General features: G+C 35.8%; 1 protein-coding gene across 3 annotated transcripts in view; it reads right to left on the bottom strand.

Moving 5' to 3' along the window:
* Positions 1 to 4,208: 4,208 nt before the first annotated feature.
* LOC134744666 (uncharacterized) overlaps positions 4,209 to 26,979 on the bottom strand; it is a 118,391-nt gene continuing 95,620 nt past the window's right edge. For all 3 annotated transcript variants that reach the window (XM_063678569.1, XM_063678570.1, XM_063678571.1), the window contains 3 exons: positions 25,060 to 25,186; positions 6,127 to 6,236; positions 4,209 to 6,045 (listed from right to left, as the gene is read on the bottom strand). In XM_063678569.1, the coding sequence (XP_063534639.1) occupies positions 5,686 to 6,045; positions 6,127 to 6,236; positions 25,060 to 25,186 (597 nt within the window). In that variant the 3' untranslated portion in view covers positions 4,209 to 5,685. The remainder of the gene's footprint in view (positions 6,046 to 6,126; positions 6,237 to 25,059; positions 25,187 to 26,979) is intronic.

Below are 26,979 nucleotides of genomic sequence, written 5' to 3'. Positions count from 1 at the left end.
CTCTATACCAAATTTTATCTAAATCGGTTTAGCGGTTTAAGCGTAAAGAGAAATTAAAAAAAGTTTTTTTCATTTTTTTTGTGTTTTCACTCGGGAATGGTGTCATTTTGATATCATAAATGAATTCGGCATACCCGATTTATACAAAAACGATACCTAACTTGGCCTAGTAGCTAAAATGATATAGTTATCAAGATAAAGTTTTTAACCCCTTTTTCCATGGGGGATGAATTTTTAAAAACGCTGAAAAAAAATTTCTTGCTTTTTAATATAATTAACGTTTTGCAAAGTTTTAAGTTCCTGGCTTAAAATAAAATTTGCACCCCAAGACAAACTTTCATCCCAATTTCAACCCCCTGAGGGGTTAAATTTCCAAAAACGTCAAAATTAGTTTTTTTGTAATCGTCTATCATACATTTCTAAGAAGTTTCAAAGCATTTGTAATGGATTCAAACTTTCAACCCCCTTTTAACCCTGTTAGGGGACGAATTCTTGAAAACGCTAAAATTACTTTTCCTGTATTATAATAATATGCCCATTATACAAAGTTTCAAGTAACGCACTCAAAAAAAAAAATTGAACTCCATACAAACTTTCAACCTCTATTTCACCTCCTTAGGGGATGAATTTTCAAAAACGCTGAAATTAGTTTTCTTGTATTTCAATAATATATCTTCTTACGAAGTTTCAAATTGCTAGCTTAAAATAAATCTTGAACTGCATACAAACTTTCATCCCCTTTTTAACCCCCTTAGGGGTAAAATTTCTCAAATTTTTATAGCCTATAACCTGACCGTGGATTTTTTCGACAGATTAGTAAAGTTTGCATCAAAATCCGTTCAGCCGTTTTCATTTGTAGCGCGGTCAAATAAACAGACAAACAGATAAACAGACAAACAGATAAACAGACAAAAATTCTAAAAACTGTTGGAATGTGTTCTGTTATCGATTCTAAGTATCCCCAGCCAATTTTTTTTCGAATATCTTCCATGTACAGACTTTCGACCCTCTTCCGCTTTATTATATGTATAGATATTCCGCAGTATGTAAAATGTCACATCTTTATCCAGTTGGTCTTTATCCTTTGTCCACTTTGGCTAACTGCTAGGGCAGGTATAGCACTGGGACATCATTTGATGAAAAAAAAACCTGGCTAGGTAATGTCTTCCTCTCCTAAAATGGAGCAAAGGAACACGTGGTATTTAAACTATAGCGTTTCGCACGTCATAGCACACATGGGTCGGCACGTGAAGACCAGTGGGCAAATAGTAGGTATTCTACTATGTAGGTACAGGTTTCTTATTACAATCCTCAGGAATTTACGATGTATGCAATAATAGAGAAGTTATACTTGTCAATTTTACATCAATTCTGCGTCTCAGATAGGGCAACTCTTTAGACGATACCAATTTCCCCTAGTATGCGACGTGATTATTTCCGTACATTATTTAAGTTTCAATTAACAATTTCTATAAATGATTGCCACTGGACTACGCACCAAGACGAGCTTTACAACAACCTTAATTACTAAGCTCTCAAAACTATAAACCTTAAATAGATATATTTTTTTGTTATTACTTTGGCAAATGCTTACGTAAATATGTTAATATACAGTCAAAATCATTGAGTCTCTTTTCAAATATCTTAGATTCCTGATGTAATGTGACAACTGTTGTAATAATAGTGGGCGTTTTCTATGTAAATTGCCTTGGCAGTGACCTTCATTTATGTGTAAAAAGTCTGTCAAAATAGCATAGAAATATGTTATTAGTAACTGAGTTGTAAACTACCGGCGCCGGCACTAGAAGACAATGTGTTTTCAGACCTACGTACTCTACTACTATATATAATAAAATAATGCATATATTTTTGATCTCTAATGCTCACAATACACTTCCCTCTCGTATTTTACAAATATGGTTACATCCCTTTCATTTAAGGTATTAAGGGAAATGTTGTACCCCGAACATTTTGGCGAATAGCGAAGTGTGTTGTCTGCATAAGTCGTCGACGTCATGCTTTTTTTACTGGTATTTATTGTATATCTGAAATGTATAAGCGACTTCTAAATATATTTAATTTTAATAATATGTAGGTATGTAAGGAATTATTCTAGATAGGTATTTATACATATATAAAAATTAATGTTTAGAATTCCGACTCGAAATAACTAATACTGTTTAACCTATCTGACGTTCAATTTTCCTTTTATATGGCTCCGTTAAACCTCTTATACATTTCCAGAACGCAATTTCCTAAAAAAATTACCTGCATGAAAAGGTGTTAGAACATGGAATTTGTCTAACACAATAAACCAAAATTCCTAATTAACCCTCGGCACTGCACACAGCAGGTGCGGATACCGGCGCACTATGGGCTACTTAGCACTTACATCAGTATGTTAGCGTCCACAAACATTATCGACTAGATACGTCGTTGTATACTGACTTTTGTGTTTCTTGTGAGATAGTGAAGTTATGGTCTAGAGACTTTTGGTATGCACATGAGCTCCTAGCGTAGAAAGCAAAATAAAACCCAGCTTGGTCCATACGCCCCCACCAAGGTGCTTGGACAGTGGACACACACCCCTCCGCTTCCTAGGTCCTCTAGATAATTCAATTCAATTAAATTTTTTATTTCAAATCATTTTGATCCATTAGTGTAACATAAATAATAATTAATAAAAAAACTAGTTTCAAAAGGCCAACGTCAGCGTTAACAAACATAACTACCTATATTTAAAACTACTTTAGTCTCATTTGAATTCAGGTAAATAATTTTAGAAGAAAATAGATGTAGCTTATTATAGATTCCAGTCAAATCTCCAATAAACAATTATGGAGTCTTCATTACCAAAGGAGATGACTAATTAAGTAAGAAGACAGAAATTGTAACTTATGCGCCTTTTGATTAATAAGTATTTCTAGAAGCATTAATTCCGTCTTTAGTAGAATTTATGTCTTATTGCCAAATTTAAAGCGATGCACTGCAATTATAAAAAAATCTCTAGTTCAAAACACGACACGTTTTATTCAACGTTTTAACGTCAAACTCGTGCCATAATACCATTTATAGTTTTCAACAATATTCACGGTTAATTTTGAGTAACATCAACAATTTTATAGACACTAAAATGACGTTACCGTTACGATTTATGAATACGTGTTGCAATACATTAATAGCGTGAAACATTACCCTTTATTACTTCTTTGACGAATCACGTTACAATACGAAATAAGAATTATTATACAAGTAGTTGTATACTTGGTTTACAGCTTTTTTCGTGTGTTCAGTCACTCTAAGGACTCTTAGGATTCAATTTCAAAAGGTATGTCGGACCACGCAAAATCTACAATACCTATCATACAGTATGACAAAAACGCTTAATACTAATATGTAGGTACGGCCACATCGTTCTCAAATCGAGTGTTGATTTCGAATAAGATTTGACCCGCGGACCTTTAGCCGTGCCCTATCCTACTACAACTACACAAACGTACCAAACAAAACACAAACACACACAACACTGTAATGTCTGTAATAAATATTTGAACTTTAAATTTAATAATTTTGCTAAATGTATCAATGTAAATGGCCGTGTAATATTCTAGGATCCTTGTCACACCTCAAAACAACAACAAAAAAACTCCTCTGCTGCCTCTACGCAGCAGTACTCTGCGCAGGTGCTAATCGCGCCGCGCACGCGCATTGCTCCTCCGCCACACTCCTTCACCTCCCAAATGTATTAAGAACCTAGCAGCTTCTCGGCTGTGATGTCGTTTTGTGACGAAAGCGTCATCTGGTTACATTTCACCCGCGACCTCTTCCGGCCCACTTATTGGAAATCTCGCCCTTTTTTCTGACCGCCCCTGACCGGCTACTTTTGAGTAAACATAATGCCAGGTTCCTGATGTAAGATAGATTTACAGCTTTTTTGGTCTCGTAGAATGAACTTACGGTTATAATTTTATCAAGTAATTAATGCAAATTCTTTGGCAGTATAAAATAAAATTCATGCGAGAATTGTGTTTTATTGGTTGATGGTAAATGTCCTTAACTCAATGTGTTCGTTATCTAACTATGCTATGTATATTCTTATGAGTAGTAATAATAATAAACGAAATGGACCGCTATGTCCGTTAAAAAGCATTAGCTTAGATAGTGACTTTTCTCCATAGGGTAAATGGCATACGGTAAAAAAACAACAGTTGTTTGCGAGTTAAATATGATTTAATTTCGTAATTTTTCTTAGCAATTATATGATTTCGATCTCAGCATCTGATAGGTACTTATAATTAGACACAGTAATACATTAGACAGTGTCATCGCGTTGACATACTGTGTTAAGCGCATGGTCGGGAATTTGTTTTACACCCCATTGTGTGGAATGTTTGCCGTGCGCCGGCGTTGCAGTTAACATACATTTATTGATGGGTACGGGGAACCAGTCGGCAGCTTTACGAGGACGAACACTCCAACAATCGGAATATTACTTTTTATTTGAATACACTGAACAGTTTTCTCCGCCTAATGTTAAACATTTTAGTTTACTCGAAGTTTACAGACATACACTTAATACACTAGTTACAATGCGAACACAAAGTCGTACACTGCCACCACACTATGGCACAGATCTTATTAAAATATTAAGATTATAATGTCCTTTATTAAGTATGGATATGAAAAAGTAATTGTACAAGAAGCAGAAGTATTGTCATTCGTTTGTTAAGTAAATTTACATTAATTCGAAACCAATAATTCAAAATGGATGACGCGAAAACAAGGACAGTAAAGAGATTCATAATAGAAACCTATCACTCTCAGATGAACTCTTAAAATAATATGTACAAACGTTCAAAACAAACAATCAATACCAAGTTGAACATAAACTACTGCGCAATGGGAATGTATAGTTAACCCGAGAGAACTAGAGTATGAGCTGAGGCTAGCGAGCGGGAGAGAGCGATTGGTTTTACACCCATAATTAAATACAAAACATTTTAATACAACTTTACAACTAACATCTACGTTTACAAATTCCGATTAAAGTCTTTTGATAAATAAGTATGTAAACACAATTATTTTATTATATTTACAAGCAGATAACACAATTCGTACTTAAGTAACAGTAAAGCATTTAAATAATAACACACTGAGAATTGACGTGAAGGCGTTTTGCTACATTCATGGCGAGCCAGCCCAAGCATGCACGGCCGAGCCGTGGCGACCGAGCATGCGCGGCGAGCGGCGGAGCGAGCGGCGCGCGCGCCCGCCTCCAGTGCGGTGGTCTGTCGGAAGACTCGTGACTAGCGCGACTACTATTTACTCTTTCTACAGAAAACCTTTTTTTTTCATTTTAGAGCACGAGTCTGACCGCAGGCACAAGAGCAAACGAGCGCCACGATATTACACGACCTTAAGGAATTTCACAGCTCCGAACGACGTCCCGGCTCGGCTTTTTTCCTCCATTCAAATGTTTGCTCTCTTGCTTCAGCTACCATTCATGCGGCGTTTGAGCCGCCGCGGCCACCGCGACCGAGCCCTAACTTAACGCTATCCAGTCCTCGTCACTGTAATAATACTGCGATAGTTGACTAATACTCTGTCCACTCACAAGGTCCATCGACAGCTGGCAACGGAACGCGCGAAGCGTTGAAGCGTAAAGGAGCTGCTAAGCTAAGGCACCTACGTGCCGTTAGGGCTCTTCCGCCGCGGCCACTGCCGGCGGTGGTGGTGCCGCACGCGGTAGGGCGGGCTGATGGAGTTCTGTGGCGGCGGCCGGAGCCTACGCTGGCGCCACTTGGGCGGGTCGCCCGCGAGCAAGGTGTTGTGTCGGTTGATGTCGAAGTCGTGGGCCTCCTTCATGAAGGATAGACATTTGTGGCTGCGCTCGGGGAGGAGGCTCTTGCCGCGCCGAAGCTGCAGGCCGCGCCGGTTGAAGCCTATATAGCGGTCGGTGTTCTTCACGAGGTGGTATCTGTTGTAGCCGTCCACAAACTCCTCTTTGAAGAGGCAGTTGGGCTGTTTCATCGCTTGGGCATGCGTCTGTGTACAAGGAAACGAGGTTAAAGAAATTTTCTTGAACATGACAGATTAATAAATATTAAACTCATATGATAGACTTACCAGTCGCCTGCCGACCAGTTTGGCCTTGTTGAAGCAGAGGTACATGTCCTGCACGGGCGAGTGGATGAGCAGCTCGAGACTGTAGCCGCGCGAACTGATGGTGAGATTCGCTGCAACAAAAAACGTTTCAGCATTAACAAATAGCTGATTGTGTTAAGATAAGAATAAACCCTAGATAATGCTCCGTTCTAAGGCAAAATTGCAATCTCAATAGTAAAACTAATAAAAAAAAAAATAAAAAAAAATATATTTGGTATCATACAATGTTTCGGTAATTGGGCTAGTATCTCATTTTAAGAGAATACCGCTCTTCCACTATAGGTAAGTTACAGTTTTTTACATTAGTTGTAGTTACGCTAAAAATTTACAATTACAGTTTAACATTAAAATTAAAATAATATCATGCTAAAATATGAATATTCGAGTAAATTTATACAATAAAGCAACTATTAATTTTATTTATTCTTGAAGTAATAAACAGACAAATACCTACATAAGATTATCTTACATTAAACTAAATAAATTGGGCATTGAATAAATTTTAAAAGACGACTACAATTAGATAAATTCTATCTTTCGTCCAAGCCCTATTAAAGGATTCAAATGACTTAATTAAAATTGTAATTAAGCTGCAAGTTATTAACATCCAATCACGGACTACCAAACTTTCGTCTCACACGCGCTTCAATACATTAATTAGCCTCTTCCTCTTCCTCTTCTCATTTACATGTATCGACTAATGCTTACAATACTACCGGTTTAAGCCAATAGAGCTTAAGAGGATTTAGGAGTAAAATGCGTATACGCCGCGCTTTGGCTTAATGCTTTTAAATAATGACGCACCGTCGCCTCATGCGTCGGTCACATAGTAAATTCAATTACTAATATAAGGGAGAGAGTAAGAGTGTCAAGAGCGACAACTAATGACACTGAACGCTAATAAAGTACAAAAATAAAATGTCAATAAATATTAATGTATCGCTGGACATTCAATACTTGAGGTGTTAAGAGTTGGGTTACATGTTGATGATCTACGGGTTAGTATTTAATATTAAAATATTAAAGATATATTTCACTTTGAAACGTCCCAGAAGTACAGTTTTTTGATATCTATTGGTTGTTTTTTAAAGGAAAGAAGTTAAAAAAAATTGAGTGTGTCTTGAAGTTCCGATTTCAAATTGGTACTCAAAATCTTCAGCATCACAAGAAAAGGATATACGTTTAGTATTTTACAAAATTAATTTCACCCTTAAAGTGACGAAAAAAGGCGAGGCACTGACATTTAATAATTGATAAAATTAAATTTACATGAATATTATCAACTTTCACTGCAACATGTAAGCCCGCCACGATCATCAATAGGTAATGTAAGAAAGTTCGTCGGAATTTGATGGGCCCGAATAAAAATTAATAAAATAAAAAGGCCAGGACCCGACGGTCAAGTCAATTCAATTAACATCTGGAGAAGTGAAAACACTTGGCCACGCCGTTGGCTCCGTTGGAGACACTTTTGATACGGTGTTAGTAAAAAGAAGAAAAATCACTCTTTTTAACTTTTCATGAACATTGTAAGTGATAAATCTCGGACTTTTTCAGCTTGTTATGATATAAATAGCCAAGTTTTTACCTTCTATTACATACATGTATTGAGTAGTATTTGGGAAACCAAAATTACAGTGTACCTAACACCTTAAAACTTATACTTAAGAATCACGCACGGAAACTGTAGTTTCAGGGGAGTATTTCTGCGTGACCGCAGGTTTTTACTTGTCTTTGTCCCACACTAGCCTTCAGCGTGTTATGTGATGTTACATAGATTCCAAGCGAGCAGCGGCCTGTCAACATTGCCCAAGAGTTAATTTCGAAAAGACAACAAGATCCGCCGGCAAACGAGTCTTTGAGCTCGCCGACGCGTGAATTTTCTCTTTCCTCGCATAGTAATGCATACTGTGACAATATTTTTATGATACTCTTAAGAGGAAAGGGGACGGCCGCTTCTCCATACCGACGTAGTTCCCATTTTCCTCTCTGGATATTGACATTATGCAAAATATTTTTGCATAACTTGATGTATATTAACCATAGCTATGCCCCTACGTTTGACTATTTTCGATGTTTTGATTATTGCAAAAATTAGGAGCGAAAAACAGATTCCATACAAGTTTTTAAATGCTCGTAACTGTTATAATATTCAAAAAATCGAAAAAAGTCAAACGTAGGGCCATAGCTGTGGTTGATATACAACCAATTGTGTCAAAATATTTTCAATAAAATTAACATCCAGGGAGGAAAATGAGGACTACTTTTGTATGAAAATGCGATTTCGCGCGGTGTTTCCTATGAGGTGAAATCACATAGGTCTTTTTATAAGAACGCTACATTTTTTTCTTAAATCATGAGTACAAATATAGAATTATAACAATTTATGTATGCCATAACCTTAGTGAGATCAAAGAGGATATAATATTATAGAGCGGTACTGTCATAGTAAATTTTGTAACCACAGTAAATTCACTGCCATCTATCGACACACTTTAAAACTAAAAATGAAGATTTATAAAAGTACAATAAAATGTATTTAAAGATGGATAAACGTTTTATTTTTATTTGCATTAATTATTTTTATGATTTTGACCCATGCTCTTTCACTGATATGCGTTAAAATTGTTAAATAACAAACGAAACCGTCAACTCCCTCTATACGAGAGTAGGCCAATGGTACTAGCGCCATCTGATCGAGAGTCTAATTTTCATGATTTTCGAGGCACGTTTTTTCCTTAGACTGTATCCATCTATTACGGAGTTATATCTATCTTTGGTGAGATTAAAAAGGAGCCCTGAAAAAATCGATATCAATATTGTTTAAAAATTAACCATTGTTTGTGTCCCTGACGATGAACCTAATCAAAGTATTACTTTTTTTAGACTGATACGATTACCTATACACACATTTATTAAACATCGGCTAATCTAAACGCCAGTACACTGGAGAGCAAAACCCAAGCATGTGTTGTTAACTCCGTGCAACGCGCCATGTCCGTAAGTGACCAATCGGGGGTCAACGGCCGGCTATCGCACTGATAGTAGCCGTATCGATGTAACTAATCTCGGTACTCCCAACTCACCTGCATTCAACGGAGCCGATATTTTTGTATACATAACAAAATTCCCTATTTTTTTTGGATTAGATTATTCTTGTCCTTGATTTAAACTAAAGTCCAACATAATTATATCTTTAAAAAAAATTCCTAATCTGTTAACTAATTGCATTATATTTATCATCACATCATAAATTACCAAAACAAAGATAAACCCTTTTGTTTTCAAAACATTTTGTTCGCGTTAAAAATCGCCTACAAACCTGGTAAATAATAATCTCCGAATTTTTATGACCTACTTTTACATAATGAGGTCGCGTTATCAGCAAATATCGGCAGATCGCCGATAAAATGGATTCAACTTGAATCCAAAACCAATCAATTTCAAATCCTAAAAGCTGCTGTCTTAGACTTCAAAATTAATTTGCGATTTAACACGCTATAAATTTAAGGGGACGAATGTGGAATGTGATAACGAAACTAGTGATAGTATGTGATAAAATGCATTCCTCTGTTAAGTGGACACTTGCTCTAAAACTCGTACCTGCTACTTGATAACGAATGAAACTTCCCCATATTAATTTTGTTATATTTCTAAAATTCTGTCGCGGCGTTTGCAACAATAGGGAACATTCTTGGTGCTCTAGAGCAGGGGTCGGCAACAGGCGGCCCGCGAGCCTCCCTGGCTATTTTGTATGTAATTTTGACAAGCGACAATACCTGATAAAGTCATAGATATTAGCAAAGTGCGGCCCGCGTCAATTTCGTTAACTGCTATGTGGCCCTTGGCTGCTAAAAGGTTGCCGACCCCTGCTCTAGAGAATAAGCCTGGCAAGGGTTATCTATCGTTTGTATGTACAGTACATAATAATATGTATATAATAGGGGTAGGCTCTAAAGTATATATGATCAGTCATAGCAAAGTCAGCTTTCTATAGTCAGATAGAAATTATTGTTTCATTCTTGCATTTTTTCACATTTTTTTCACGCAGTTTTCATCCATTATTTCATAAATTATAATAACAATTAAATTACATTTTGCCAGGCTACCGTTTAATTTCTGTAATATGTAATTTAGAAAGATTAATACACAATAATACACCATTGTAATTACATATATTTGCAAACAAAACACTTACTTACCCAGGTACTTAATATATGCATTACCTGCGTTTCATCAACATAATGCAAATATAATCATTTCTGTTGTAGGTTATTTACTTTAATCTTATTCTTATTGCACGGAGCAAAATGTGGACTGCGAAAAACCTAATTAAATAAATACATATTTTATACATACATGCCGAAGTTTTAAAAACACAGATAAAATTTTGTAAACTTTTTTTTCTTCTTGTACCTATAAGGTACCTACCTACCTACTTGGTCGGGGTTTGGGACACCCTATGCTGCTAACCATGTGTTAGGCGCCGCCTTAGGGCCATAAAGTAGCGACTCGAGCCGAGCGGTCATCCGAGCTACCATGTAATTTTTAAAGCGTGCCCTTTGGCTATTTGAAACTTCGAGATCCTATAAAAACAAGAGTTATGACTTATACTAAACATATAGTTTTGTTTAATATACCTACAAATACTTACAAGTTTTATGACCATTGCAAATTTTAAGTTAGTTAGTATCTAAACCATGTTTGTAGGATTTGACACATGGAGTTATCACAAATCTAGTTACATGGCCATATTAACTATATACATCAGTAACAACTATAAATGATCAAGTTTAGGTATTTCAAATATGATATTTGTGTTCACTGTCATGAAAACAAGTTAAATTACTCCCTGATCATCAAATAGGAAAGAACCCTTAGTAATTATAAATATAATATTACCATTATTTTATTTGCCCTGGCAATCCCAAAAAAAACCGGCCAAGTGCGAGTCGGACCCGCGCACCGAGGGTTCCGTACTTTTTAGTATTCGTTGTTATAGAGGCAACAGAAATACATCATTTGTAAAAATTTCAACTGTCTAGCTATCACGGGTCATGAGATACAGCATGGTGACAGACAGACGGACAGACGGACGGACGGACAGACGGACAGACGGACAGCGAAGTCTTAGTAATAGGGTCCCGTTTTTACCCTTTGGGTACGGAACCCTAAAAATAAAACTCGAGAAATTATGGTGGAGACACGGTATTGACAATATTTCTTCCCTTCCCGAGTACACTGTACGCGTGCACAATTCGGCCCTAATGGGTTCTTTTTACGCAAAAGTAGGTAGGTACTTACACAAATCATTAATACCACACGATCATCACATCTCTATTAAACGACGTACCTACTATATTCCTCCTGGCTAGTTAATTGTTACAGCTAGATAAGCCACGACTATAAACGTGTCCTACGTAATCGCGGGATAAGCCGGCAAATCCTCCCGCTGCGGTAGGTAAGCATTTGACAGGAATCTTAGAGTAAATTCCGGAATGCTTCCTTGCTAGCTGAACGTTAGCATAGTAGCGTCCGGTACGGGAATGGGCCCGTTTCATATTTTACACCAATTGATGTTTTTATATTGTTTGTACGGTTTGTTGGCGGTTGTGGTATTGTTTGTAAATAAGAAATTTGATTGAGGTCATTTACAATTATTTTCATGCAAAACGTGCCAAAACATCACGACGACTATATGTCGTCGTTTTGCATGTTACATGACAAAATTATCGGCTTTGACGCAGCGGCGCGTGGCATCTAAAATGGCATACACTATGAATACGTGAACGGGTGTTTAACTATTATGTACATGTCCATGTGCTGTAAAGCATCAATATTTTTTTCACCATACCAGCTCGAAAAGGCTCTCTTTACCTTTCAAAAACTGATGAGAAAGTTCCATTTTATCTACAAGAGTGGCATATTAAGTTGATGCAAATTTTGATTAACCTTTAAAGGATGTTTTTAAACGATTTATAACGTTTAAGTTAGTATTATCCTCAAGTGCGTGTGTTAAAAAAAATATGTTTACAAATAGGTAAAAACTAATTTCCCATCACGGTGCATATGGACATAGCGGCTTCTTGGCGTAGCGGCGCGTGGCAATTCCTAAAACATCATATTCATTCTATGTACCTTAAGTCATATAATTAAGTATTGCGTATGTTTATGCTTCTATACATGATCATTTGCAATAACCTACAAGTCCTACAAGATATTTTACATATTAAAATTATCTAATTAAAAACTACATGGGATCAGTGATGAGCTGATGACACAAGAGACGACGACGACTCTTAGTAGGTATTATAATTGTATTAATATTTTAAATTTTAAAATGTCGTAGTATGAACACGTACCAAAGAAGCTAGCGCCCCCGATGACAGGAAAGCACCGCTTAATACTGTAAACACAGATTCATAGACACTGCTGAGCGACAGATAACCCCCCAGTGCCGCAGCCTCTGTTACCAAGAAAATGCGGCACCTAAAAGCGTCAGTGCTTGGATCCCTTAAGCTAATCTGGATAACTTCATCTGTGGGCAAATAGGGCTTCGAGATGAAGATATAAGGTTTGTGTTTCGTAATGAGTTTACTGCAGTAGTGTATTTATTCCATTCTTTTGTAACTTTTTGTAACCTTGATAAGTAAGTAGATTTGAACATTTGATTTGATTTTTATTTGAATAAACATAATATAATATTTGAACCGTTTTTATGCAAACGCGGCTAGCACGTGACTTGTGACATGTCTGATGTCCAGTCAAACACGAGACATGTCAATGAAACTTTTTTAAAGCCCCAGACATATATATCCAAATACAACACGCAAAATACCTACTTTACGATCGTGGTCATGCTCTGCAGAATTTCTAAACAATATTTATTTTTAATTAAGAATTGTTATTCTTACTCTTTATTTTTGACGTTTAAGGTTTTTTTAAAGTTTATCCCGTTAATTTAGCCGTCAAGTTTGTATTGGGCTCATTGTTGACAATGCTATACGAAATATTAATTTAACTAAATGTCTTCAATTGTAGTTTCAAATTTATTTGATTAAATTGTCATTGATTCCGTACTAAGATCATATACGGCGCTCAGATATTGACTTGCTTGGGAAAACTGGGGACAAAGAGATAACATTAGACAGCAGTTTTACACTGTGATGTACTGAGTATGTAGGTAGTTCAAAGGTTGACCCTAAGACTGGTAATTCAAAGATTGTAAACAATACAATGCATATAATTGGGAAGTACATATGTACTTTAATCATCTAATGTTACCCCTCTGCCCCAATTACCTATCTAATTTGAGTGTACTTGCGGCAACTGCTCAGATATATCTGCGCGTCCCCAGGCATCACGTAAACAAGATATTGAATTAATTTCAAATGCAAGATAACCACAACCAAGAATGCATGTTAATGTCCACTATGGACACAGATGATTGTATGTCTTATGCAGATTGCAACATATCGTGTTCACAGAACTGTCAAATCGCATCTTAGGTTATCATAAGTTAGATTACTCATATCATATTGCTGTCTAGCCAGATACAACCACAAACACTGTGGCATTGACACTAATACTATGTGTGATTCATTTAATATACTACTCAGTGTCTTGATGTTGCCAATGTAAAGAGCATTTGTTACATCCTGTACCCGTAACCATACCCCGGCTTCACGGGTGTGGGGGTGTGCCATGGGTTTGCCGTTTAAAAAGTGCGAGGACAAATGAAGCTTACTATATATAAGTCCATGTCGATAAAATAAATAATCCATACTAACTTTAAGCTAATTTTGCGGTTTCACTCGCGTATTTAAAAGCTTAAAGTTAGTATGTTTCACGATAGTTTAAATTCGATTAATCCATACTAATCCATACTATCCATACTAATCCATACTAATATTATAAATGCGAAAGTCTGTCTGTCTGTGTGTTACCTCTTCACGCTTAAACCGCTGAACCGATTTAGTTGAAATTTGGTATACAGATAGTTTGAGTCCCGGGGAAGGACATAGGATACTTTTTATCCCAGAACTCACCCCTCACGGGGGTGAAAAGGGGGGTGGAAATTTGTATGGGGAATCAATAACCGCTGAACCGATTTAGATGAAACTTGGTATGGGGATAGTTTGAGCTGTGGGAAAGGATATAGAATAACTTTTATCCCCGAAATCATCCCTTAAAGGTGTAAAAAATGGGGTGGAAATGTATAGTGTGGACCAATTTGGGGGTGAAAAAAGGATGGATTAAAAAGCAGATTTGTTAAAGAATTAAGGTACCCAAATTACTAATTCCACGCAGACGAAGTCGCGGGCAAAAGCTAGTAATATTATAAATGCGAATGTGTGTCTGTCTGTGTCTGTTACCGCTTCACGCTTAAACCGCTGAACAGATTTAGTTGAAATTTGGTATAGAGATAGTTTGAGTCCCGGGGTAGGACATAGGGTAGTATTTATCCCAGAAGTCATCCTTTAAGGGGGTGAAAAGCAGATTGGATAAAAAATAAGCTACCCAAATTATTAACTCCACGCAGACGAAGTCGCGGGCAAAAGGTAGTTATTAAATATTATAATCACTTACAATAAAATTTATTGAATTTTTATTGTCATTATTGTCAGAATGACTACAACCAATGTCAGATGTCAGACACTACAGTTGCAATAAGAATAAATCCACGAATTTTGCAAATACATAGATAACAGAGGAACTAACATCTTAATTAATATGATTTATGTAGGTACTTCAAGGATGAGTCAGATTTGTTATTATTTAGAAATTGCTTGCTATCAATATCGATAACACTTGAGTCGATATTTAATTAATCAACTAACAAGAAATATTAGTTGTAGGTATATTGCATAGCAATCCTCTACGATCGCTTGCGAATACGAGCATCATCGGCTGAACGTAGCGAGGTCTAAGGATCAACCTAATACTAGTTTAACCATATCGTTGTTATTATATTTTCTTCGAGCCGAGACGTTGTCGCGGCGCACTCGTGCTAGGTATGAAAGTTTTTCTCCAGGTCCCATTCATTTTTTCTGCCAGTCAACATTAATCGTTATACGTATTTGGCTTATCCTACATTAAGTACCCTACCTTATTGGAATCAAATAAGTAATTAAATATTAATCATTAATATGACTATTTATCGATTATCAACATTTCGGTTATATCAGAGATGTTAGATATTATAAAATATAGTTTTATCTCGTTACCTACATCTGCTTCAATTATTAATTTTATTTATTATTAATTTCTTAAAAATAACAGTGAATAAAAGCATAGGAAACATTGACCTAAGAGATAAAATATGAATCAGACCTAAATTCATGACATAAAGGGATTAAGGTGCAAGTGCTCAAAACATCACTAAGGAGATGGCAGTAAAGACCATGCTAAAATCGTATATTACATGTTATCGCATGATAATGAGAAGGGACAAATGCGATCTGAATCAGGTCAGTCGCAAACGATAAACCGACGACTTTCGATAATGGCCCACAATGTAGACAAACAAAGCACTACCGAATACCGGCGGGTACCTACACACTGTGTCAGATTTAAACGTCATAGAAACACCATTCTTCTTAGTTCTATCATCACCACTGTATTTTGTAATTTGGGTACCTTAATTTTTAAACAAATCTGCTTTTAAATCCACCCTTTTTTTACCCAAGAATTGGTCCACTCCATTAATTTTCACCCCATTTTTTACAACCTTAAGGGATGATTTCGGGCATAAAAATGATTTTGTGTGCTTCTCCACAGCTCAAACTATCCCCATACTAGTCAACGTTTTATCTAAAGCGGTACAGCGGTTATTGATTCCTCATACAAATTTTGACCCCCTCGAGGAGTGAGTTCTGGGATAAAAAGTATCCTATGTCCTTCCCCGGGACTCAAACTATCTGTATACCAAATTTCAACTAAATCGGTTCAGCGGTTTAAGCGTGAAGAGGTAACAGTAACAGACAGACAGACAGACACATAGTATGGAGTCAGAAGCAATAATACTGTTACTCGTAGCAATTAAAGTATAATTAAGTCTCCCCAGTCCATAGACTGGGAGCCATAAGGTGACTGTCCATTTCTGACTGCCGCTGCACTGCAGTTGCGACGTTACGCGGTGCCGCACTACTGTAGCAGCACGACTGCGGCTGTTGCGGCGTGCAGTCGCGACAGCGTTCGTTGATGGCTTGTCAATGTCAATTCATATAATGTCAGACGTACAAATAAAATACTAATTTACTTTTTACGTGAAGAAGTGAGTGACGATAATGCTACATGCTACATGAAAAAGAAAACCAGTTTGCCTTTCTACAATAGTCAGAGTCCGACTAAGGCAGCTACGCAATATTAATAAAAAATCTGATTTTAATGGTGATCGTTTATTCAGGGAATATTGCCGATTAAATGAAAAGCAATTCAACATTGAATGAGACTTAATAATTGACGAAATACAATCAAATTACTCAAATGAAATTAATGCAACATAACATTTTGCGCATTTCAATATTAATTAGATTCTTGCTCTCTTTGACATTTGTATGCCAACCGGCAAAACATAGTGCTCAATGTATACCTACACCTAAGACCCATGTATACCTATGTTTTACAAATAAAGCATTCTGATTCTGATTCTGATTCTGATGCAGAGGAAAAATTATTCTTAACATTAAGGTAAGTTCACAATGTGAAATTTTCTTCCCCATCCTCTTGCCTAAATGCGTGACCACCAGGTGACCACCGCACACAGCAATCCGATGTGATGAATAAAATTATTTATAAGAGCTATAAGTAATTGCGCAATTTACACTTCATATTGTCAAGTTTCCTATTTGAAACTGAAACACAAATTAAAATCCCTCTTGTGTTGCAGGTGTCCATGGGCGGCACGGCACTCTTTATGATATGACCGTGCATCCATATAAAACTTGACGGGCGAGACAAGAAATCCTTTATGAAGAAAGCTATTTCCCTCACCCTGGCCGATAGAAAGAACTTCTAATAAATTAATTTGAATAATAAATGGTTTCCTCGTGTTGGTGTGATAAAAAATTGCGTGTTGCACTGTAACAAAGTTTGTCTAACCCTCATGCCTTAAGACCCCCGCAACTGTCAATATTCTAAATTTTAAACCATTCGCTTCTCTCGTGGTTCAATTTCGTATCCTTTCGTATGTTTGGATACCAATATATTACCAGGAGGTATTAAACAATATCTTTGCTCCTTGTAATAAAAATTAAATGATTGCTTCGTTTATTTAGCTCAGGAATGGCTTTGCAAATTTTGCAATGACAAAATTTGAAAGTGTCGCCATAAACGACATTATATAATATGATATTACGACTAGAGTTGCCAGGAATATTCGGCAACTATTCGGCCTATTCGGCCACTTTGCCGAATATTCGGTATTCTATTTGCCTCTCTATCGCTCGTGCCCTGTCGAGCTTATAGCTATCCTCGCAAAACTACGAAAAAATAAAAGAACAGTTTATTTAATGAATTTCTCATGAAATGATTAAAAAAAACACGTAGGAAAATATAGCTTGGCCAGGATTAGGGAATATTACGCGAAACTGCGTAGGGGGCGCCAGGGCGCCACTACCACAATCTGAGGGTCTATCGCAAACCAAGATAAAAATCTAAATTTCGTTATCTAACATCTCTGTCACTCTTGCATATTCGAGCGATAAAGAGGCAGATAGCGAAATTTCGGATTCGCGTTTTCCGGTAGGTCCTCTGTAAACAAACCGCCTTGATGCATCAATGTCATATTTTGTTATCTCTGAAAACTTGTCAAAAACCTATTAAAGGTACAGTATGTATACGTTACTCTATGGTTTACTAAAAAGGCTAGTCCTGCACTCTGGTGGCAAAACATTGCAGTAATATCCCCTTTTGTCTTAGGCTAGTATACTAGTACCTAAAGGAAATGGATGAGTAGATTTTTGTTTGTTCTTATTTACTGACAAATTGGGACACTATTTCCCCTCTGCCGAGGTACAAGATCAATTGTGCATGCATACAACTAGCGCGGTGCGTATTGTACACAATTATTGTGTACAACACACACGTTTCCTTACTGGCTCTGTGATATGGCTCAATATAGATTAGCAAAAAAGTTTACAGTAGGGACAGTCGCCATCAGATATATCGGAGCGACCGAGGTGCTAAAAATATCTGAACATGCACTCTAGCGCCTTGACAATAAAGGCGTGTTCAGATATTTGTGAGCTCCTTGGCCGACCCGATATATCTGCGATATATGGCGACTGTACCATCGGGGTTGTATATCCTTGGGTGTAATGAGCTCCTTATTAGAACGTAGTGGTTATATCCTCTTTGCTTAGAACTACTAATATCTGTGACCCAAAGACATTTCAGTGCAGGTGACAGATTTGACGTGCGGTCTGCAGCCGCAGTTGCAATAATACACTAAATACGCAAAAATGGCCATGCTACGTGCAGTCAGTCTTGTCATTAATTTTAGTATGGAAATTGACAATAACACCGACGTGTCGGAGCCGTAGTGCAGCTGCGGTCGGGAAAACGTTAAAATCACCATATTACGTGCAGTCGATATCGTCATTCATTTTACTATGGAAATTGACAATAACACCGACGCGTTCAGGCCGCTGCAGTAGTGTCGGAGCAGTAACGCAGCTGCGGTTGGAAATGGACTGTCACCTATAGCCTCAACTAACTTAACTTGGTACTGTCAAAATTAATGAATTAACTGTCGGAAAACTACGTCTTTAGATAAACTAGCCTGAACTCTTGATAAAGAACGCGCCTATAGATATTTTTCGTTATGAAGATTTGATTAGTATGACTTTTTGACTTTATGACGTAATTATAATAAGTAATTCCATTACGCATGTTACGATGATAAAATAATTTATTACCAAGATGATATGCTCACAAATTATTTCCTCAAAATTGTGCCGCTTTAAGTCTTCTACGACGTAACATGAGTATTTGGATTTCAGAGCATTTAACCGCTTAGTTTACTCATCATTATCGTTTTATGTTATATGTCATGAAAGTAACTGAAGGAAGCGACAGATCAGGTAGAATTAGACAAAGCTTGAGAATAATTAACCTCTGATGGGCTCTCCTCCTACAATATTTGTATAAACTTTTGAGATAGATTTTTCATTAAACTATGTTGGATATGTTTATAGAAATATAATATTAATGGAAAGTAAAAATCAATACATCGAAAATAGCAAAAACTTGAATTTAACTATTATTTCTCTCATTAACGCAATAGGAAATAAAGGCATTTGAGCCTTAAAAAACAGGATCGGTTGACAGTGTTGATTGACACCATGAAAAAAATGCAACAAGCCAATTGGCGGTGTGCGAAGTTTAACCGTTACCTTCATTTCAATGCTCTTAAATATTTGCACCTCCCTCATTGTAATACTTTGTTTACAAAACGTACACCGTCACATTCCATTTTATTTGCGACATCAACATTGGAAACTAAGTCGGGACCACCCACCTAGCAATTGTTAACCAGATGTTATAATAAAGGCAATAAAATAACGATAAACTATCATTCGTTTGAGGCCTTGATTTTGACGAGCATGAAATTTGTATTTTATTAATTGTTAATAGCCGTCGATAGTCTAATTAATGGGTCGATTCTGGGATTGGCGCCGGTGCCAAATTAACGTATTACGTCTTGAGGTAAAAAACTTTATTAGATTTTATTTACTACAAATCCGGCCATGAACTGTATTTTTGGGTTGTTTTCAAATAACTACTACTATCATCATTCTATACTTACTTACTATAGTTTGGTCTGTTTGGTATACGTTGCAGTTAGGTTTAAAATTAATCAATAAAGGCGTTAATAATGGTACATTCGTTTTAATAAAAACTGAACAACATTTATTGTATTAATTTCGATATTTTTTGCCATTACTTATGCCATGCTTATAAGCAATTATTTATATACAAAAATATCACGAGTCATGATACCCTGCAGCAAACGTTACGCCTCTTGCGGTTGAGGTAATCAAAAACTGTTGAGACGATATAGTTTTTGTCGAAATTTTGAGTACCAGCTGCCGAATGTACATAAAAAATTTATTCTAATGAAAACCCTTCAATATTGCCTATAAAACCAAATTTAATGATAACACACATTTTGTTTGACACGAACAATCATAAGTTTGTACAGCAAAAAACGTCTTTATAACCTTTCACGGAAACGTTTTCCCGATGCGCCAAATTATATTATTTTAGTCCAATTAAATAATAATGAGTGCACGCATGTGTGTGGTATATTTTGCAAAACGGTGGGCCTTATGGGTTTTATATTATTATACTTTTTATAAAATAACAACTTAATTTGGGAAGGCACTGCACCGCCTACATCGATTGATTTCATATAATTTTCGCTCCGCCTACCTTCTCCCGATGAATTGCCACAAAAAATGAACCACATAAAAATCGGAGGTAAAGCTGAACGAAATTCTTGAGATTTTTTTAATACAATGCAGATACTTCGACAAATGTGACAATACTCGTCGAGCAAGTTATCTGTAAGCATTGAACTTTGAGTTTTATGTAATACTGATACTGATAATAAGCTATCGTAATGACGGCGGTGCTTAAAAAAATATATGTGTGACTTCTTGAAAAAAGTCTTTAACAGACGTGCAGGCAGACGCTTTGATACGGGGCAGTAAATTGGTATTTTACTTATAAACTGATATAAATGTCATATATCAAAGAAAAAGTGACGAAGCTAGTGGTGAAGGCGAAAAATATTTAATAAAATAATTTAATTTGTTCCCAAACTTGGTATTGGTTGTTGTGTGTAAAATACAATTTTCCCCGAATCCCCGAAACCCGAATACCAGAGTATCCAAAGTACTTAGGTACTTAACATCTTTACGTAACGGCTTTGAAATCTTTTGAAATATTTTTCCTAGAACCCTAAGGCATACGATACTTCCGTTATTCAGAACAGTCGTTTTTCTAAATCACTTCCAGTTATTAAATTTCTTTATCAGTACTTCAAAATCTTATTTTAATTAAAAAGTATCACATATTTCACGCGGTATTCGTCAGGAGGCGGAGACATTGATTCCGATGAAAACTTAACGCACCAAGCTATCATGAACCCTGAAACGGAATGAAAAGTACTGGATAACGGGTCAGGGAACAACGGAGATTCAATATTAAATCGTTAAATTTAATATTGGCCAGGTAGTTTCTTTTATTGCCTCACAACTAACACGTATGCTAACATGGGTCAAGTGATTAAAAAGTTTTGTAGCATCAAATAAATGTTTATTCTCACGCAATAAAATTATTGTTCATACTTATTAGATTAATGGTTTTCCGGCTAGCATTAGTTAACATATAGAAAGTATAATTTTATTGATATAATTGATGGTTAACATTGTTTTTTTTTCTTATGAACGATGAACGTGTGTGATCACTTGGTATACCTAAGTTACAGATTACATACGTCAATGATACTCCTAATACTCGTATGATTATTTTTTCCGTCTTATCACAAATGACTAAGGTGCAAAAGGGTAATTACATGATTATACAGGTAAAGTACTAAAATACCATGGGAAAGGGTTATTTACTACATCTGTACATATGTTTTAAGGTAGATTGTATGTGCGCGTGTGCGGATTCGCATAATTATGATTTATACATCAACACGGGTGTACATTAGGTACATAATATTACAATACTATCATAATGCAAACTGACGTACAAATACTCGTCCTATGCCTAGATATCTATATATAAAAAAGTAAGTAAGTAAGTAAGTATTTATTTGCAAAGAATAAGTAGGTACAATAGTGTCTATACCTAATGTTATTATCTTTATTAGGTCACTATTCGCTTGTAACATGATCCCTGTAATCCTGATTCGTATTTTACACGTACAGCGTACAGTACACCTTTCTGTGGGATGGACGTCATAACAACACGATATTCCGACCTATGACCACGGCTTAAAGTTCAAAATCGAATCTTATGTTTGTAGTCTTCTGATAGCTTTGCACAATATGGAAGATTTCAATGTGCCTGCATGGGCTAATCTTGAGGTACCCTGTCATCAAATACTTTAGGCTTAGGGAGATTACTTGTTTTCGTTGTCATTTTAGGGTTCCGTACCCAAAGGGTAAAAACGGGACCCTATTACTAAGACTCCGCTGTCTGTCTGTCTGTCTGTCTGTCCGTCTGTCACCGGGCTGTATCTCATGAACCGTGATAGCTAGACAGTTGAAATTTTCACAGATTATGTATTTCTGTTGCCGCTATAACAACAAATACTAATAAAAACAGAATAATATAAATATTTAAGTGGGGTTTCCATACAACAAACGTAATTTTTTTACTGTTTTTTGCGTAATGGTACGGAACTCTTCGTACTCCGACTCACACTTGGCCGGTTTTTTATCAATCTTATTTGCACATTTATGTTTCAAATACAAATGAAATACCTTTATGAATGCGTAATGGAATTTAATTAAATTGACTAATTGTAAATATTTTTGTTAGTTGTTAATTGTTATTCGGTATATCTAATACCTACACTTACTCAATATATTTACAATATACTAGCTTTCGTCTGCAATTTTGAAGGTACACACGCAGATTTTACTAGATAGGAATGTGTTTAATAAAAACCAACTTAAGTAATTACTAATTAGGTAGGTTTCCTCATTATTTATTTTCCACAATGTCTTATGGCGTTATTCTTAAACGCGTTACTGGCCTGAATTAACTATGAATCGTTTGTCTTTATCTGTCATTTTGACTTAGGTATTTGTGAGAAAGGGATAAAATATAATTTAACAAAATCAGGCCCGTAAAGTTTTATGAATAAGGGGGATATTATTGTTTACGCCCACTTTATCACTCGTCTAGTTACATGTGAATCGCTAATTATATTTGCAAAAAAACACGCAACATCTCGTCATATACACTGCGTGAAAAAAAGAAATGTGAAAGTATATTTGCGCAGACTCAGATGACCGCTAAAAGTTGCATACTCTTACAAAAATCAAACATTGAGTAATATATTATAATAGATACTTATCTAATACTTACATGTTTGCAAACACTTGTAATTTCTCTGTTTTAAACAAACTATAAAACGAAGTAAAACTGGTTTTTGCCACATTTCACTCGATATATTTATTTAGGAAAAATTTCCATACGTTTATTAACTAAGGGAACGAGTACTAAAGTGAAGTATTTTAGGGCAAAAAAATATATCGATATTGGACATAATATCAAATATCCGTATAGTAGTTATAGTAATAGAGGATTTTCAATTATCACATATGTTTATAATAATGCTAGTTACTTACTGCAAGTATGTACCTGGTGTTTATAATAGTAAGATTATGTTTTGTTTATGATACTGAAACAATCATTTTGTTAAAATATATGGAACGTGTTACATTAAATAAAAACAATATATTACGAGATGAAATCTTATACGCCTTGGAGGCGTGTACAAAACAGCCATGTCGTCGACATAAAAGATAAGAGATAAATACTAGGTAAATACTAACATAGGATAGGTATAATATTAATAACACATAATAAAATAATATAAGTGAATTTTACCTAATGACTTTAATTATATTAATATCCAATGCAATTAATTTATGCAACAAGGAAGAAAATAGGAAGTAATGAGGAGGGTTCAAAATAAAATAATTAATAAAACTTATCTTAACTTCATCAATTCAGTTTAAACGTTTTGTACCTAAAGCTAAGCACTAATTATAATGTATTTATAATATCATCCCTTATGCATATAATAAAAAAGCACCTTCAAGTTTACACATCAGGTACAGTGAGGTTCGAAATTGCATGGAGAAATTATTAATGAATTCATTCATAATTTCTTCATGCAATTTCGAACCTCACTGTACTTGTGCGTAAGGTTAAAAAATAATTAAGTAAGTATTATGCACGAAAAAGAAAAGACATACCTACTTATCTCTGCTAGACTCTATATCCTTAATTAGTGTATCATAATCAAATTTAATGATGTAGGTATAGATTGAATTGATGTATTTTTTGGTATCTGTCGCATCAAATTTTTTTTTAATTCCAATCTTTGACGATAAAACATTGGAATTTAAAAAACTTGCAATACAACTATAAACTTCGTCCTCAAGTTATAAGTAATACCATTAAATCCTAAAATTCACAATAAAGCAAATTCCTGGTATTTCCGGCATTTTCAGTAACAATAATACGTGTAACATAATGGGGTTGTTATAAACTTTAACCTTGCACATACCCCGTTATGGCGCGTACCTGCGACTGGCCGTTGACCCTTCAAGTATTGACATATTCCTATACGTTCCCGTGTACGACTTCTATATACCTACGTATCGTACTATACACGCGGACTCGTAAGTTTTCACCGCGCAACTACTAAACAATGTTATGCTTTCTGTGAATACTGAGGCTATTACGTCGACGTTAGGTTCATTTCATTTCTTATTTGTCAGAATTTTTCAGTCTTATTAATATAATTATACCTAAATACTTTAAATGCGTTTTGATATCAAAACTGGATTTTAATAAAATAAATTTTACTTATACTTTTTTACCACGGAGTTTTGGTGGAAGAATTCTTGATTCAAAATCCAACTCTTTAAAAATATAACCTATGGCAGAATATGCATTTTAACTAATATATTGTCGACTTAAGTCGTCAAATTGGCGTGACTATTCACATACAAAGCGAAGAAACAAAGCTGAAAGACAGCTGTAAAGCAGAATAGTGGATTTTATGTGCATCTTGGGGTAGATAGACCTACGTCCACTTGTTCAGCAATTTTGGAGTATGAAGATGTTGGTACTTACGCTGGTCGTTTCCATCGGAGCGAGCCATTACAGTGCCGTTTGGCAACACGTTGACGTAGAGGTGCGAGCACTGGCTGTACAGGCGGACCGACCGGACCATCGATGGCACCGCACCGCAGATCACCACCTGCAGAACACATTTTTTTTTTTTTATGACAAAGAAAAAATCTTTATCTCGTCGACTAGAATTTCAATCTCCAACGTCCTCACTTTAAAGCGGTCTATTGCCAGATTGCAATATTTGCAAAGCACTGATTTGTATACTCGATACTCGTACATTTCTCAAAAAACTTTCTTTAGAGAGTATTGCAATGTGATTAATGGTGCTCCCACATTGGCTGTTACAAAATGTTACATAACATCGTATGACAGGGACAACATAATAATATTGATAGTGTTTTATTATGTTGGTCCTGTCACACAATGTTATATACCAAATATTTTGTAACAGCCAATGTTGGAGCACCATAAGAATATTTTGAACACTTCATGGGACAAGTTAAGGTTAAAATAATATTTTATAAAAACATATACTCAATTAGAAGGTACTGTTATAGTAGTGTTTGAATGGACAGTAAGATGAGCAAACCGTGTGTTTATATCATAGGTATATGTAAAGTGACGAGACAAGCTATCGACCGAGCGCTCTCGAGGTGTGAACTCATCACTGGGCACTCGGCCTAGAAAAGAACCACGCGGCCGAGACAGGCACTCGGTCTTTGATCTTTTTACTGGACAGAGTGCTGTCTCGCAATTATACTAGTGTGTAACAAGCAAAAGTGTCATAAAGAGTTAATAGTAACAATAACGCTGACACCGGCATTCTGACTAAATATAACGTAAAACACTTTCGCGTTGATGCTCCAATTAAGTGTGCTAAGTCTTATTAATATCACTATCGTTTTTTTGTACCATCATAGTCTCAACTGATCTTTAACTTTTAGCACTAAAACAGCCATCCCATAAGGGGAGATCTGATAATACGATAATCGGTTTGTATGGCACGACCTTTATACGGGCGAGGGTGAAGGGTGGAAAATCACAGGGTAGCCGCTATCAATGCATGGCATTTGCTTACCCCACGTTGTCTTTTGAATCATGCATGATACGGAGAGTTCAAACAATTGTCATTCATAACTAAGCTGCACGCTTGTGCTTCTGTCGTGCCGGTCAATAATACATATTATTTATTACCACCGTGCACCGTAATGTCATTATGAAAAAAATCCTTAGCATAAATGTTTTAGGGGCCTTTTCGGTTTTTTATTTATTTATATTTTGCTAGACATTAACGTCATTCTAATTCCATGATTTGTATAGATATATATTTAGAGGTATATACTTTACCATTTTATAATTTTTTTACCATGTTGAAACAACAATAATTTATTCATGTACTTATTTTGTATAAATACTAAATCGATAATGTACGGAATTTCCGAGTTTGCTTAAAAACAGAGCACGTGTTTTGTAGTTCAATGTTTGAGTTTTGTTGATGTTTAATTAATCAATATTTGCTCAGTGATAAATCCACAGACGAAGTGGAAAAAACCTTTATTTTAAACTATCATCATTTTGTCAATGAAATTCAGATGTCACGTGTCTTAAACGTGTAGACACATTTTCATTCAATAATTTAATCATAACCTACGTTTTGCACAATCAATGGAACGCCATTATATTACGACATTTAATTAAAGTGCATTCTAGCCAATGTGGTATAGTTAATTATAACCACAGAGTAACAAAACAAAACAAAAGTAAACAAAAACGTATCAAACTGCCTATTCTAGCAAGGATAATGGCAGCGAATCGACCAAGGATCGGTTGCACCAGACCCAGACAGTCTATCACCGTTAAAGCGGTCGCAAAATTTTGTTGTATGGGAAATTCATAATTCACTTTTGAGTGACGTTGATC

The sequence above is a fragment of the Cydia strobilella genome, chromosome 10 (genome assembly GCF_947568885.1).
Source record: "Cydia strobilella chromosome 10, ilCydStro3.1, whole genome shotgun sequence".
Classification (NCBI taxonomy): Eukaryota; Metazoa; Arthropoda; class Insecta; order Lepidoptera; family Tortricidae; genus Cydia; species Cydia strobilella.
This window is presented reverse-complemented; position numbering and strand designations above follow the sequence as displayed.